Raw genomic sequence first — 17,340 nt, 5'->3', positions numbered from 1 at the left:
TAAATAATAATTAAAGGCAGCATATTTTATGCATATATCTTGGCTATAATCTCTAAAATGATAAGAATCATATGTTATTCCTTTCAGCTAGACCCGTGGTCAGCAAACTGCGGCTTGCGAGCCACATGCGGCTCTTTGGCCCCTTCGGTGTGGCTCTTCCTAAGCCTTAGGAGTACCCTAATTAAGTTAATAACAATGTACCTACCTATACAGTTTAAGTTTAAAAAATTTGGCTCTCAAAAGAAATTTCAATTGTTGTACTGTTGATACTTGGCTCTGTTGACTAATGAGTTTGCCAACCACTGGTGCTAGACCAATCACTAACACTAGCCTTCCATAGAGTATGAACTCAGAGAATCTTAGTTGAAATAGTTAGCTTTGTGTTACCTTGAGCTTGTCCAACCAGTTAAGGCATTAAATGATCCCCAGATTAAGAGCCCAAGACCTAAACCAATGGTTTTCATCACTGGGACAACAGCAATGTTCCCTGTAGATGTAACACACAGAAGAAAGGTATTTTTTTCAATACAGAAAGTACATTTATAAATGGAATTAATTTTTATTTTAACTTCAGTGGAAATTTATGGGATTTGGACAAATTTAGTGAAGCACAATTCCTCATTTTTAAAAATAAAATAACCACATTTTTTGCATATAAACCCATGATTATGATTGCTAAAAGAATGAGGCTTAGAGCAAAATCACACAAAAAATATTGAATAGGTCCTTGTCTAACTACACTAATACTCTTCAACCTTAACTTAGGTCTCTGTTCTGAAGTTTTGCAATAACTATCAACAATTAAATCAGTGGTGACCATCCTCTTAGACTCGAACCAGAGCCAACCACTGATAGAAGTTGTTGGCCCTCTATGACCCTACACTTTGCTCTTCCATCCTCACTATCTTGTTTCATTCATTGCTTTGTCCTCTTGAGGATCACTTAGGGCCAAATCCATGATCATTTTAAATAGTTCTTAGCCCATCAGCTCTAGCAATATTTTCTTGAAAGCTTTCCTCTCTTGACTTCTAAGATGCTCTCATTTCCTGATTCCCTTCTGTTCTTCTCTTTAGTGCATTCTCTCAAGATTTAGGTACCTGATAAACACTTCCCCTAAAATACATTTCCCCCTATTGCTATATTCTACTTTGGGTACTTGGCTAATATCATGATTTCAGCTATCAACTAGAGAGACCTACTCCCAGCTATATAGGTCTAGCCTGGACCTTCTCTATAGTTTTATGCTTCAAACTGACAATAAGAGATCTCCAACCAGATGTTCCCCACTGAGGAAACATCAGGGACTTCAAACTCAGGCAGTCCCAAGCTGAACTCATAATTTTCCATTTCAAACATGTTTTTCCCCTTATTATCCTCATCCTTGTCATTGATACCACCACCTTCCTAATCACCTGTGATAAAATCCCGACATCACCATAGTCTCTTCAGTTTTGTCCATATCAAATCAGTTACTAGGACCTATTGCATCCACATCTGCAAATACCTAAAATTAGACCATTCTCCTATTGACTCCCAGTGGAACCTACTGGGTGAATATAAATACTATGGGGTGATTATCAAGTTCTGCAGAATAAATGGATGCATTCTGTGTTCTCCTATCCCAATTAGATATGATAAACACAATCACATTAAGGTATAAGTGAGGGATAATAATTTAAATTCTAATAGAAATTTAAAAGTTAACGTTTTTGTCCTCCAACTCATAAACCTCATTAAATCACTTATTCTGCAGATATTCAAATTAAGTGAGTACCCAATAAATTTTTAACATTTTAAAATTTATTTGATTTTAATAAAATTACCTCTAAAGATGCTTGATACTTGAAATTCTCTTAGCTAAAAAGAAGAAAGCTCCCCAGAGGTGTACTTATACATTCTTGATCGGCCAAACAAAGGCATAAATTCTAGTTATATAATTTCAGGTATTGATAAGGCAACAGAGCGAAGCTTTTGTTTTTTTTTCCTGCCAGTGCTTTTGAAATTATGTATCTGTGCTTGGCTACTTTAAAAGACAAGTCCTGCCCTCACCAGTTTGGCTCAGTGGATAAAGTGTCCACCTGTGGACTGAAGGATTCTAGGTTCGATTCCGGTCAAGGGCACATGCCCCAGTTGCCCTTGCAGGCTGGATACCCAGTAGGGGGCATGCAGGAGGCAGCGGATCAGTGATTCTCATCATTGATGTTTCTATCTCTCTCTCTCTCTCCCTGCCTCTCTGAAATTAATAAAAATATATGTTTTAAAAATACAAGCCCTAAAAATGATATTAGTAGAGACTACTATTTAATAAATATTTTCTGATAAACATGCTGGAGAAAGAAAGGCGAGATCATGTAAACTCATATATGAGTTACACTTGAACAGACAGAGAACAATTGGTAATAACTTTGCTATAATTATCTATCAGGGACTAAGAAAGAAATCATTAAGAGGAGTTAGGAAATGCACCAAAAAGATTTATGGAGCATCTTAATGAAAGAAATTAAATTGTCAATTTCTAGTATCTATGACTAAGAATTACTCGGAATCACTATTTGTGCCCTTCTATGAACCAGAGTTATTATGAGCATAGTATAAATTGATTAAAGTATTAAATGATAAATTATATCATACTTTACCAGTTGCCCAAATGCAGCCCCCCACCATTGCAAAAGGCCAAAACTTAGGACAATGTAATACCAGATTGGCCACCAAGGCAGCCAACCATATAGCAGCACAAAGCACCCACTGGAGAAACATTCCTGGAAATAAAAGAAATTGGTGTCAGTGGTTCAAACTGATTTGAGTAAATTAAGGCTTAGGAATACCAATGAGATATTATTATAGGAATGGCCACAATTTACTGAATGCCTATTTGCCAGGAACTTTGCACATTTAATGTAATCCTTACAATTACTGTCCATCATCATTAACCCTAGTTCAAAGACAGAGAAAACGAATCTGAAATGAAGCAACTTGTACAAACAGCTAGAAGTTTGTAGAACTAGAATTTAAACCCAGTTTGTTTGACTCGAAAGCTTACTAAGCAGTGCATTTCTGCTTAACACCCTTTCCCATCTATTCGACAAATCAAACCTTTTCTACCAGAGCACTGGCAAGACTGAGTCTCTATATTTTTATTCAGATGCCACACCTAGTGCTGTCCATCACCAAAAACATGGCCTTAAGAACTTCAGAAGAGGACAGCAGTGATTTAAACCTTTGAGGATCATTTATGTCACCTTTGGGATTAAAATAAAGTCATTTATGGTCACGTGTAGAACTTGTACGTTTAGAGTTGAATGCCTATGATGAGTCAGACATCACAAGCCTGAGCATTAGCCCTATAGGTCAGGGCTACTCTCCTTTCTAGGCTCTGGGTTGCCATTTGCCAGTTATTGGAACAGTGCACGGTGATGCGGGTAAACCTGTACCTTTCTGAGGCTTCTGCATCAAGGTTTCGAGATTAAAAGGATATAGAAAGAGTCAACATTGGAAGAAATACTAAGCCACTGATAACTCAATGTAACACTTCTGACTCTAAACTTTGGAAGATTTTTGCCTATTTCTGTGGAGGAAAGAAAAAATGGCCGTTAACCTCTCAGACAAAAAAAAGTAGGATCATAAAGATGAAAGGGAACATCATTTTACAAGTTCTTCATTTTATAAATGAGAAACTGAGAACAAAAGAGCTGATGAAACTTGCCCAGGATCATACAGTTGTGAAATACCTAAAACCTAGGTCCTCAATCCCTCAGTATGGTTTTTGTTCCTCTTTTAGTAGTTTCCATTCCTATCTTAACTCCAAAGGAAAAGAACAGCTGTGGAGGGGAAAGATTTTTAATTTTATGGTCTAAGTTGTAACAAGACATAAAGAATCTGGGAGATAATGCATCTGCTTTCTAACAGGTGTTCGCCATAACTTCTCCAATTCCTCCTCCTGGCTTTCATATAAAAGGCAGGTATATAAAAACAACTGTTGCTTCTTCCCTAAAATTCACATTATAGCCAGTTCTACTATAATGTGACATTACATTCCTAAAAATCACTGCACTATGCAAAATCATGCAATAGAAATTTCAGAGCTAATGGGGAAATTGGGGCTAGGGTACAACACAAAAACTTCATCAACATATTAGAAAAAAAAAGATAGAAACCTGATAAAAATGATGGTACAGTTTTGCACTGGGTATGCGGTTAAGAAATTCATAAATGCTACCATAAATGTGACTCAACTTGAAAAAGACCTGAAGTTTGCTTATGGAAGTGGACATCGGAAGTGTTACCGCTTGTAAGTTAGTGTGAAGTGGGTGGATGGAGTGTTCTAACACTAGATGAGGATGGTTGTGGTGCTGGGGAGCTGGTGGATGTTTAAGGTGTGTGTGTGAGTGCATTACTATCCATCTTTATCCATCTAGATGCAGTGTTCTGTGTTCGCCGTGTTTTGTCAGAGTCAAAATTGCACATAAGCAAACACAAAATTCATGTATGCTCAAATTGTTCTCTATTCTCTCAATTGCTTTGGAAATTTGTGTTTTCAAAACCCGTGTTATTTGTAGAATGGACTTTCTTCTTTTGTAAACATAATAGATATGGCTAAAATGCTTTCCTGACAGTATCCATCCTAGCTTTACCATGAAACACAACCTTAAGGTTGTCTTATACTAACTCTCAGATATCTGGCTTGGCATTATTAAATGATTTAGTTTAAGCTTTATTCATTTGGTGCCAGCATAAACAAAATTTATTTTTGTAGCCATCATTTTTTAAAAGACCCAAATAGAGAACTTTGTATTTAAAAATAATTTAAGGTTAACAATGAAGGAAAAATAGTTACCATCACCAGTATCATATTTTTTAAGTGGTACATAGTTTGAGCCAAACAAAAGGATGGCTACAGAAGAGGAGATGAAACCAAGGGTTAGGTCTGTTCCATTGTTGCTCATGGTTGTAGTTCTGCCTGAGAGTGAGCTGGTTCACTTTAGACTTGATGCAATTTTCAAGAGCCTCTGAAATAGAAGATATAGAAATTAAACAATGAAGAAGTTGTGAATCTGTGAACAAATTTTGATCAATAGATGCTATTTATCGAATTTTTTAAAAGTATGCGCAGATTCCTTCTTCCAGATATAGAGTTAGGATATTATGAAATTAGATATTATGTTCATACTCCATGGTCATTTATTCATTTTTTGAAATAAAAAAACACTTTTTGATCTCTAATCTACAATTAAAAAAACAACAACTGTCTTCAGAGCTTGAAAGCCTCAATTCTTCTAAGATTTAGATACAGTTTTATTATATTATAAAAAATTCTTCTGTGTAGGTAGGTGGGTATAATAAACAAATTGTAGACTAGGACTCTGTTTACTTCCACTGGCTGTTGTGATGAGCAAATGAGAGAGCATGTCTGAAGACTTTCAGAACTACTAGTGCCTTAACAAGCAAAAGCCTGTTATATTTCTGACACAGCTTCTAGGCATGCGTAGGTTGAATCACTATTACATACTCAGGATCCGCTACAGATAAATGCACTTTTCTTCATCAGTAGTACCCCCAGTGTCTAGTAATTTAAATAGTTCATAAACCCTTATATCTTTATGGCTTAAAAAATAAACTGAACAGATAGAATAATCTTCTAAAGATCTCTTCAAGAATCTCCTAAATCTCAAGATTTAGGTCCTTGAGGAGTCACTCTTCAGGAATATCCGCAAGTATGTGTTTTTAGCAGTGGTGTGTTGTACAATATTATTAGTCAGTCCAGGACAATGTGAGGCAGCTGTATAATCTGGTAGCCACTAGTCACATATGAATAACTAAATTTCATTTAAAATAATTAAAATTAAGTTTAAAAAATTTCAGTTCCTCAGTCATGCTAACCACATTCTCAGTAGCCACATATAGCCAGTAACTACTACATAGGACAGTGTAGATACAAAACATTCCCTCATTACATAAGTTCGATTGGATAACATTGCTAAGCTTATTAAAAAGTTCTGGTCCTCCTATGAAGAAAAGACCTCAAACCATAAAGAGCCAAGAATCAGGCATTTTTCATAAGGTAACATTTGGAAAAGGCTAATAAACATAATTCCTCTTTTTAGTTGTACAAGCTACATGAGGGGAAAAAAACAACACAAAGAATCATTTTATCACAGGAGGAAACCAGAGTCTTCCCACAATGCCATCTTGAGTTTATATGTGGTACATTGACTTTTTGGTTCACTTCACCATGTAAGCTGTCTGAAATGGAACTGAGGATAATCCAGTCCTTTTCCCCCTCCAAATGTAATGTTATAGCAATAACTTCTTATGGATATGTATTGAATAAAGTACATCTGAAACCACCTTCTTAGTTATTTTAAAACTAGGGGCCCGGCACATGAAATTCGTGCACGGGTACAGACCCTAGGCCTGGCCTGTGATCAGGGCCATCTTCCCTGGCTGCTGTCAGCCAGCCCTGCCCCCCCCCCCCCCCCCCCCGCTGCCACCCACCCCCAGTTCCCTGTTCACCATTGGGCATCAGAGCCTGCCGGCCGAAGGAGGGGGGCCAGGGGGAAGGGACTGGGGGGTGGTCAGTGCGCCTCATAGCAACTGGTTGAGCAGTCGTTCTGGTTGTTCCGCCATTCGGTCGATTTTTATATTACTCTTTTATTTATATTTCATTTTTCCAGGTATTGCTTCTTACATGTTCACACAGAGAACATTAAATATACAGCTACCTATAATACATGTTCCTAGGCATTATTATGGATAATTTAACTGAAAACAAGGATAACTTCTAAGTTTCTGAATGAATTTTAGTAAGAAAAATAGCTATTTGAAATTGTGTGTGCTTTCTTAAAACAACAACAAAAAACAAACACAGCTGGTAAGACAGCATTCTCCACGGGGATGAAGTTGAGGAAGATTTAAATTCTGACAGAGTAGCACTATTCCAATAAAAGAGTAGTTTTAATGTTAGGCAAAAAGAAAGTTTCACCCCTGCAAAGGCTTATATGGGCTACTGCTCAAGGTTCAAGCAGAGGTGAACTTTTGCTAAGATAAAACAGTTACAATAGGTTACAGGTGTAGGAGGTGCCTGGGAAGAATGTCATGGGACTAAAAAGATACAAGATTAGGTGTTGGCTAAGAAGCCACTTTTTTATTTTAGTTAAAACAAGCAAAGTGAAATAAAACCTTTATAAGGACATTCATTGATAGGAGAATGTCAAACCTTCAAAAGTGGCAAATTATTTTAGTGAAAGGATGGCTCTCTTAAAGACTATTGACAGACCTAAACCTCCCAGTTCTCACTCCATTGAAGGAATAATCTGAAATGCTAATCAGAGTACAAGAGCTGTATTTTGGCTGTTGAATGAACATTAATCAATGTTACTTCACTTAAAGTTGTTTCCTGCAGATAAGTGAAGTTTATTGCACACGGCTCTGGTACTTTTTGGAAAGCATGTGATGTGTTTTCAGTGCGGGTTCGCAATACTCTAAGGAAGAGTCTACCTCTTTTTAAATCCATGAAATTTTTGTTGAAAAGAATAGCAATACTACTTTATCTAGCAACATCACTCAATTCTTTTTCAGTGCAAACCTGTTGAGTCAATAAATCTCAAATTACTTTTAAATAAACTTTAAATTAAATTAATATACTTTAGATTAAAGTAGTTTTTTTACTGTAAAGACTTTTTTATTTTAACATTTTTTTCCTTTATTGATTAAGGTATTACAAATGAGTCCTTATCCCCTATTGTCTCCCAATCCCCCACTCATGCCCTCTGCCCCCCCCTCCCCACCCCTCCCCTCTGTATCCATTAGTTATGCTTATATGCATGCATACAAGTCCTTTGGTTGATCTCTCTCCCTTACCCCCCACCCTCCCCTACCTTTTGTCTGAGGTTTAAGCATCTGATTTAATTTTTACTTTTAAATGTCCACTGCTACTCTATTAAACTATATTCGTTAATTTTTGTTCTAGTACTTTTGTTTCATTTATTGGTAAATACTTTTCCTCTACATTTCTCCTAGCAATTTTAACTTCTATGCAGACCTTTTGTTGTTGGTATTTGCTATGGTCTGATCCATACTGTTTGTTCCACTTCAACTAACATTTTAGTTTTAGTTTCATGTTAATTTCCTCTAATCTGCTAACTTCTGCCAGTGTCTTGGCTAAAATTAGCAGGGCTTCAACGTATTTATTCTGAGCTTTGATTTTTCTTTTTACTCGTGGGCACATTTTGAAACATCATGAGACAACTCCCTTGCAAAGTTACTTGGATTTCCTTCGAGTTGCTGTACTCACTGCGCTCAGGGCTAGCGGCTCAACTCCCACCTGCTCAGCAACCCATGATCCGCCTCCACAGGTGCTGGCTGCTGGTGCGGAGCCTGCGCCAACCTCATTCCTTCTGCCCTCCAGGCACCTCGCCAGCCTCTACTTCCTTCTCGGACAGTTACCTACTAGTAAGCACAGGGCAGGGGTAGAGGAGCGGGGTGGGGAGGGGTGGGGAGGAGAAGGAAGGAGAGGGAAGGGCTCTTACACTGGAGACCCTGTTCCATAGGCTCTCCTGGTGGCCTGGCCAGCCTTTGCTTCCTGCGGGGACAACCACGTAAACACCTGGCTGGAGGGGGAGGGAGGCTCTATTAGAGGTGATCCAAAGGTCTTGCCTGAGAGCAGCAGGGTAGGGAGCACCCTCCTTCAGCGTCTGTGCCAGAGTGCGTGGTCATGTGACTGAGGTGAGTCCTCAAGCCCTTTGCCAATCCACCTGCAAATTAGAAAGGCTTTTGTATATTTGAAGAGGTGATTTTTCAGGGAACTCTGAGCATGTCACTCTCTCTAAACATCACAGAATTAGGTATTATTTGTACTATTTATGGATAAAACCAAAGGCCAAGGAATTTCACACAGTTGTGAAAGATGATCTGAAGCTGAATTTTTTTTTCCCCACTGAATATCCAGAAATTCATCTGAATGGCTAATGCCACTGACCTCTCTTGTAAGATTTCGCTGGTAATCACTAATCCTTTATGAGTGCACCAGACCATTTACCAACGCATTTATCTACTATGTGCTGAGTGCCACAGGAGAACATATGTTCTAGGCTTCTCAAACCTGACTGCACATTACAATTGCTGGGGAGGTTTTTTGTTTTATTTATTTGTTTGTTTGTTTTTTAAAATATTGTCAGATGATATTGATAGTAAGAATCAATATATTGAGGGGGAGTGGGTGGATATGCAGATTCCTGACATCTTGGTTTAGACTTTAAGAAATATTGCTCTAGTTTCTCATTTTCTGATATGTAGCCACAGACTGCATATGACTACAGTGGGGCCTTGACTTACGAGTGTCCCGACTAAGGAGTTTTTCGAGATATGAGCCATTCTCTTGGCCGATTTTTTGCTTTGAGTTGCGAGCTAAAATTCAGGTTACGAGCCAGCTTCAGATACCCCACCGCTAGTTGGCGCAGCGAACGTCACAGTGAACGCCACAACATCAGCCCAGCATCACGTGTCTCACTTGTTCACTTTAAGATTTGACATACGAGTAATTTAGTTACGAGCTCCGTCACGGAACGAATTAAACTCGTAAGTCAAGGCCCCACGGTATTTAAATTTATATTAGAATTAAAAACTCAGTAGTTCACCCTGGCCGGTGTGGTCCAGGTGGTTGAACATCATCCCATGCACCGAGAGGTAGTTGTTCACTTGTCCTAGACACTTGTCCTGGACACAATCCACCTGTACAGATTACAGATTCCTACCATTGCAGAGTTCTGGCGAACAGCACTGTTGTAGATTGTTAGCTCTGAGTGCAGCAGTGACCGCCACAGGTTCCTACCTTTCATGTAGGTTCCAGAATAACAAGGGACGCAGATATGAGCAAATAAGTTCAGAAAGGGAAAGTGCTGCATCCTGCCTTAGTCGCAGCGGTTCTCAAGCTGTGGGTCGCGACCCCTTCGGGCAGTGGTTCTTAACCTTCTGGCCCTTTAAATACAGTTCCTCATGTTGTGACTCAACCATAAAATTATTTTCATTGCTACTTCATAACTGTAATGTTGCTACTGTTATGAATCGTAATGTAAATATCTGATATGCAGGCTGGTCTTAGGCGACCCCTGTGAAAGGGTCCTTTGACTGCCAAAGGGGTCGCAACACACAGGTTGAGAACCGCTGCCTTTGGGGGTCGAACGACCCTTTCACAAGGGTCGCCTAAGACCATCGGAAAACACATATATAATTACATATTGTTTTTGTGATTAATTACTATGCTTTAATTATGTTCAATTTGTAACAATGAAATTGGGGGTCACCACAACATGAGGAACTGTATTAAGGGTTGCGGCATTAGGAAGGTTGAGAACCACTGGTTAAAGGTTCAAAGAAAGTCTCTCTGAGGAAGTGACATTTAACTGAGACAATCCGTGGTTAGTAATGGTGGTAGAGTTGCAAGAAGGAGGAAACATAAGGACTGCCCAAAGATGAGGTGTCCTGGAAGGAAGTCCTGCTTTAAACAGGAGATGAGAAGCTACAGTGCCATGTCCTTTAAAGAATTAAAGACGCGAAGGCTTTTCATTTAAGGGAAGGGATTAATTAAGCAGTTCAGAAAGAAATCTGAAGTTTCCCTTTCCACACATGCATACTCCAGATACGCACATGTACAAACTCTCTTCCAAAAAATATAGGGCCTAAATACAATGGTTTCACTTTGTGGTTATAAGAGACCTCAGTGATCATGTGGTTTGTTCTTGCTTCGGATTCACATTAAGAAACTGAGGTTCCCATTGTTGTGAGTTTCTTAAAACCTAAAAGTGAACTGGGGCTAAGTCAGGCTTGAGGATATTTGTAACAGGATATTCCAGTTCAGTCCTCTTCATATCATGCTCCTTAAACTGAAAATTTTCTTTCAAGTTGGTTCATATGCATTAATGCCTAAACATAATGATCTTTATTGGAAGACTCTTAGCAGGCACTAGAAGATCAAGGTTAGTTTCACCTAAGTTTTTTTATATGTAAAATGTCAATCATTAAGATCTGTATACCTCTCCCTTTAATGTAGTCAAAAAGATATAATGTACATAAAAATATTATGAAGACTTCTGGTTCCTGTTCTAACATTTGAAGATCTTGAAAGTTGTCACTTCTGTCATCTCAGTAAGAAAAAAAGCTAAACAAACTGAAAATCAACAATTTTTATTACATCCATCAGAGAATTAGGGTCACGAACAAATCACTGTCCTGAACACTGAAGACATAGGTGAATGCAAGGAATCCCAGCTTACTAGGAGCCGGTAATGGGTAGAGGGCACTTAAACAGCAACCGGTGAATTGCTGGAGACTGAATGTGGACTCAATCAAGCATTGGAAACCTGGGGAAGCAGGGCCCAGTCTTAGGGGAGCATCCACACTCTCATGGGTCTTACCTTCAGAAGCCACTTGAGGTTCTCACAGTGAAGATCAGAGTAAAACGCCCTCTTGCTTCTGGCAAGGGGAGGGAAAGGGCAATCGTTTTGAAATCCATCCAGTGCCTTCAGTTTTCTGAAACAAAGGTGAGCCCTCAGGGAAACAACTTCATGAAAGTGTCATCTGACCTAGAGGAAGAGCAATTAGACAACTTGAGCCCCTTTTTGCCTTTCTACCTGGCATGGTTAAGAAACTCTTCTGAAGGTCACAGCCCACTAATGCCAGCTCACTAAAAATGGAGATTTAATCATAAAATTCCCCAATACTTTATGACCATAGTAAAGGGGCTCCGGGATAATGACAGTGCATTACAACTGAGAGATCTGCAAGACACACTGTTTAAAAGGAGTTTCTAAGGAAAGGACATGAAAGGAAACTGAAGCCTGTGAGGCCTGCAGCTAGAGCAAACATTAGACACAGTCAAGCTCCTTGCCAGATAAACATAAAACCTCACACTAGAGGCCTATTTATCTTAGTTCCTATTATCCAATATATCATGCCTGGCTTTCAACAAAAAAATTACAAGGTGTAATAAAAGGCAAGAAAAAAAATGCAGTCTGATGAGATAAAGTAAACATCAGAACCAGACTCAGATATGGTAGAGACTTTGGAATTATTACACTGGGAATTTAAAATACCTATAATTAACATGCTAAGAGCTCTATTGGAAAAAAAATGGACAACATTTAAGAACAGATGGATAATATTCACAGAGAGTTGAAAACTCTAAGAATCAAAAGAAAATGCTAAAACACATAAAACACTGCACCAGAAATGAAGAATGCCTTTCACAACTGAAACATAATCAGTGAGCTTAAATATGTCAATAAAAACTTGCTAAATTTAAATGTAAAGAGAAAATAGAATTTAAAATAAAAGAAATGTAATATTCAAGAATTATGAAAAAATTAAAAAAGTGTAACACATAGGCAATGGGAATGCCAGGGGGGAAAAATGAGAGAAAGGAGAAGAAATATTTGAAGTAATAATGGCTGGCAATTTTAGAAAATTAATGGCATACCAAACCACAGTTCCAGAAAGCTCTTAGAACCCAAATAGGATAAAAAAAAAATCTACAGGAAGGCCCATCATATTCAAATTTCAGAAAATCAAACAAAGAAAAATACTGAAATAAGCCTGAGGAAAAAGACACCTTACCTATAGAGTAGCAGAGAGAAGAATTACATCAGACTTTTCTTTGGGAACCATGCAAGCAAGAGAGAATGGAGAGAAATATTTAGAGTGTTGAAAGAAAATCTGCTGTTAGAATTCTGTATCCAGTGTAATTATTATTTTAAAGTGAATGGGAAATAAAGACTTCTCAGGCAAACAAAACTGAGGAAATTATTCACCAGTAGACGTGTGTTGGAAGAAATGTTAAAAGAAGTTCTTAACAGAGAAAGGAAAATGGTACAGGTCAGAAACTTGGATCTACATGAAGAAAAGAACACTAGAAAATAATAAATGAAAGCAAACAACTTTTCTATTCTTAATTGGTCTAATGGATAACTATAAATAATTAGCAGCAGTGTATTAGGCGATTATAGCTTAAATAGTGAAATGAGTGACAGCAATGTCATAAGGGACAGGAGGAAGAAGAATTGGGAATAGCCTATTATAAATTACCTGAACTACCTATGAAAGGTATCATGCTATTGAAAGTGGATTTAAATATATAGTGCAAACTCTAGGGTAATTTCTAAAAATCAAAAATAAAAACTTAAGAGAATTATAAGTGATATGCTAAGAGAAAATAGAATGATATAAAATATTAAAACAAGAGAAAGCAGAAAAATAGAAGGCAAAAAAGGAAACAAAGAAAATGAATAGAAATCAGTAGGTGGTAGATATTAATCCAGTTCTATCAAGAATCACTTTAAATGTGAATGGTCTAAATATACCAATTAAAAGATAAAGACTGACAGGGTTAATAAAAGATAGAACCCAAGGACATTTTGTCAAAAAAAATTCAGTTTAATTTTAAAGACAGATTAAAAGGGATGGAGAAAGATATACCATGCTACTATTAATCAAAAGAAAGCTTGAATAGCTATTTTAATTTTAGGCAAAGCTGATTTTTTTCTCAGACTCAGAACAGGAAATCATCAGGGGTAAAGAGGGGCATTACATAATGATAAAGATGTCAACTCTCCAAGAAGACATTATAATCCTGTGTATGTACCTTACACAGAGTATCAAAATACATGAGACAAAACAGATAAAACTATAAGGAGAAAGAGACACAAATCCATGACCATAGTTGGAGTCTTCAATCCCCTTTTGTTAGTAATTGACAGATCCAGCAGGCAGAAAATCAGTAGGGATCTAGCTAAACTGCCTAGCACCATCATCATCTGGATCTAATTGGCAGTTATATAATGCTTCATCCAACCACAGGTGACTAAACATTCTCCCCAACTCACATAGAACATTAGCCAAGATAGACTACATTCTGGCTATAAAACACATCTTTAAAAATTAAAAAAAATTGACATCATACAAAGTATGCTCTTAGACCACAATGAAATTAAACTAGAAATAACAGAAAGACATCTGAAAAATCCCAAACTATTGGAAATTTTAAAAACACACCACTAAATAACTCATGGATCAAAGAAGAGTTCTTAAAACAAAATATATTTCAAAGTAAATGAAGATGAAAATACTATTTAATCAAATTTATGAGATGCAGTGAAATCAGTGCTTAGAGAAAATTTATAGCATAGAATGCACATATTAGAAAATAAAGCTCTAAAATCAGTAATAGAAGTTTCCATGTAAAAAACTAGAAACAACAACAACAACAAAATCCCAAATTAAATCCAAAATAAGTAGAACAAAATAAAAGAAATCAAGGAAATTAAAACAGACAATCAATACAGAAAATTAATGAAACAAAAACATTCCTTATCTGAAAAGTTTAATAAAATTGATAAACTTTTAGCCAGGCTAACTTAAAAAAAAAAGGATAACACAAATATTATTAGAAATCACAGAGCTACTGACACTATGGATATCAAAAGAATAATAAAGGCATGTTACAAACAAAGCTATGCCCACACATGATAACCTATATAAAATGAACCAATCCTAGCAGCAGTGTATTAGGTGATTATAGCTTGAAAGAAATAGTAAGCCAACACTCACCCAATGAAAAATAGACAATCTGAAAAGACCTATATTTAAAAAATTGAATTGATAATTAATAGCCTTCTGAAACAGAAAGTACCAGGCCCAGGTAAATTCACTGGCGAATTCTATCAAATATTTAAGGAAGAAATTATACCAATTATCTGTAATCTCTCCCAAAAAACAGAAACACTTCCTAACCCACTCTATGAGGCCAGCAGTAGCCTAACATTAAAACTAGATAAAGATATTACAGGGGGAAAAATGCTGAATTTCTCAACAAAATATTAGCAAAAAGAAGCCAGCTATGTATAAAAAGAATTGTACATAGCTAATATCTGGAAACAGCCCAAGTACCCATCAGTAAATGAGTAGATAATTTACACAATGAAATACTATGTAGCTGTAAAAAAGAAAGAAATATCTATTATCCTTTGAAACAACATGAAGGGACCTGGAGATTATTATGATAAGCTAAAAAAACAGAGACAAATATCACGTGATCTTACATATATGTGGAATCTAATGAACAAAATAAACTGACAAACAAAACAGATCCAGAGACATGAAAGCATGCAACAACAGACTGATGATTCTCAGAAGGAAGAGGGGTTAGGGTGGGAAGAGATTAAACAAATAATTTACATGCATATATGCATAACCCATGGACACAGACAATAGTGTGGTGAAGGTCTAGGGAGGGGCAGGAATGGGAAGGAAGGGGTCAATGGGGGAAAAAAGGGTTCATCTGTGATACTTTCAACAATAAAGATAAATTTTAAGAATAAAGAATTGTACACAATGACCAAGTAAAATTTATCCCCGAGATGGAAGGCTGGTTCAACACTGAAAAAATCAATGAATGCAATCCATCACATCAACAGGCTAAAATAGAAAAGTCACACAATCTGCCTCAATCAGAGGCTGAGCATCGATCTATGAACTAGGAAGTCATTTTTCAGTTCCCAGTCAGGATACATGTTTGGGTTGTGGGCTCGATCCTTAGTGGGAGGCATGCAGGAGACAGCCAATCAATGATTCTCTCTCATCATTGATGTTTCTATCTCTCCCTTCCTTTATAAAATACATAAAAATATAATAAAGAGAAATCACACAATTATATCAATAGATGCAGAGAAAGCATTCGACAAAATCCAACATCCACTCATAATGTTAAAAAATGCTCAACAAACTAGAATACAGGGGAACTTCCTCAACTTGATAAAGAATATCTAGCAAAAAATCTACACCTAACCTCCTATTTAATGGTAAGCAACTAAGATCAGGAGCATGACAAAGATGGCCCCTCTCACCACTGCTTTTCAACAACATATTAGAAGTACTAACTAATATAGTAAGACAAGAAAAAGTAATAAAAGGAATACAAATTGGCAAGAAAGTAATGAAAATGTCTTACTTAACAAGTGATATGATTGCCCATATAGTAAATCTCAAACAATTGCCAAAAATAACTCCTGGAACTGATAAGCAATTATAGCAAGGCTGCGGGATACAAAGTTAGTACATAACAGACTGTTGTTTCCCTATATACCAGCAATAAACAATGAAGTTAGAAATTCAAAACACAGTAACATTTACATTAGCATTAAACAATGAAATATTCAGGTATAAATCTAACAAAATGCACATTATGGCACTTCGCTTTTACAAAAGTCCTAATTAGTATGGTAATGGCTTTTCTTGTAACAGTAAAAATCCTCTTTGAATTTCTTTTGGTTAGTAAAACAGGTACTATTATAGGCCTTTTGAAAAAACAAAGTGGTGTAAAGCAAACTTTCAAAAAGTGAGGGGTACTCTTCACTTTATGCCGTTTAGGCTTATGGAAGTTTTCATAGGGATGCTCTACCTTTAAATGGGGAAACCTTGTACAAGATGTATTTGAGGAAAACTATAAAGTTGTGATAAACAAAATTAAATAACTAAATAGATATTCTATGTTCATAGGTATGTTCATTAAGATGTCACTTCTTTCCAACTTGATCTGTAGATTCAATGCAATCTCAATTAACATCCTAACAAGTTACTTTGCGAATATTGACAAACTGATTCTAAAGTTTATATGGAGAGGCAAAAGACCCAAAATAACCAACAGAATTCTGAAGAAGATGATCCCAAAATGTAGTGGCTTAAAAATTACTCTCTCACACAGTTTTTGTGAGTTAAGAATTTGAGAGCAATTGGGGTAGGGGTTCTCAGCATCTCTCAGAAAGCTGGCTGAAGTTCTAATCATCTGAAGGAAGGATGTGTCTGGGGCTAGGTGGCTTACTCACATGGCTGGCAAGTTGGCTGTAGCTGCTGATGGGAGACCTCAGTTCCTCTTCAGAGGGTCCTTTCCAGGGGACTGCTTGAGTGTTATGACATGGTGTGGATTTCCCCAGGGTGAGAAATCCAAGAAGGTGGAAGTGTCATTCTCTTTTATGACCTAGCATCTGAGGTCACACACCATCACTTCTGCCATATTCTATTGATTATGCAGTTAACCCCTGATTTAGTGTGAGAAGAGATTATATAATGGCGTGGCTACCAGGAGCTGAGGATCATTGTGAGCTGTCTTGGATGCTGTCTAGGAGGAAGAAAAAGGAGAATTACTAGAGTGATGTCCTCCTGTGAGTGCAAACAGATAGGATCTAGGGCAGGGGTGGGCAACCCCTGGCATGCATGCCAAACATGGCATGCCAGTAACTTTTGCTGACATGCGAAAACCTCTCTTATAATTTTCCATTTACAATTTTTTTCTTAATA

At 37.1% G+C, this 17,340-nt stretch overlaps 1 protein-coding gene across 6 annotated transcripts in view; it reads right to left on the bottom strand.

Annotated features, from left to right (window-relative positions):
* TMEM144 (transmembrane protein 144) overlaps nucleotides 1–17,340 on the bottom strand; it is a 71,573-nt gene that overhangs the window by 26,903 nt on the left and 27,330 nt on the right. For 3 of the 6 annotated variants that reach the window (XM_059697720.1, XM_059697719.1, XM_059697715.1), the window contains exons 2-5: nucleotides 11,409–11,576; nucleotides 4,835–5,006; nucleotides 2,637–2,759; nucleotides 388–487 (exon numbers count right to left, since the gene is read on the bottom strand). In XM_059697720.1, coding sequence (XP_059553703.1) covers nucleotides 388–487; nucleotides 2,637–2,759; nucleotides 4,835–4,943 — 332 coding nt within the window. In that variant the 5' untranslated portion in view covers nucleotides 4,944–5,006; nucleotides 11,409–11,576. Of the gene's footprint in view, nucleotides 1–387; nucleotides 488–2,636; nucleotides 2,760–4,834; nucleotides 5,007–8,290; nucleotides 8,461–11,408; nucleotides 11,577–16,868; nucleotides 17,162–17,340 lie in introns of those variants that run through there. The other 3 variants (XM_059697716.1, XM_059697717.1, XM_059697718.1) reach the window with 3 other exon arrangements.

Source organism: Myotis daubentonii, chromosome 5, assembly GCF_963259705.1.
Source record: "Myotis daubentonii chromosome 5, mMyoDau2.1, whole genome shotgun sequence".
In the NCBI taxonomy this organism is placed as follows: Eukaryota; Metazoa; Chordata; class Mammalia; order Chiroptera; family Vespertilionidae; genus Myotis; species Myotis daubentonii.
The sequence above is the reverse complement of the archived record's forward strand: the minus strand, read 5'-3'. Positions and strand labels throughout refer to the sequence as shown.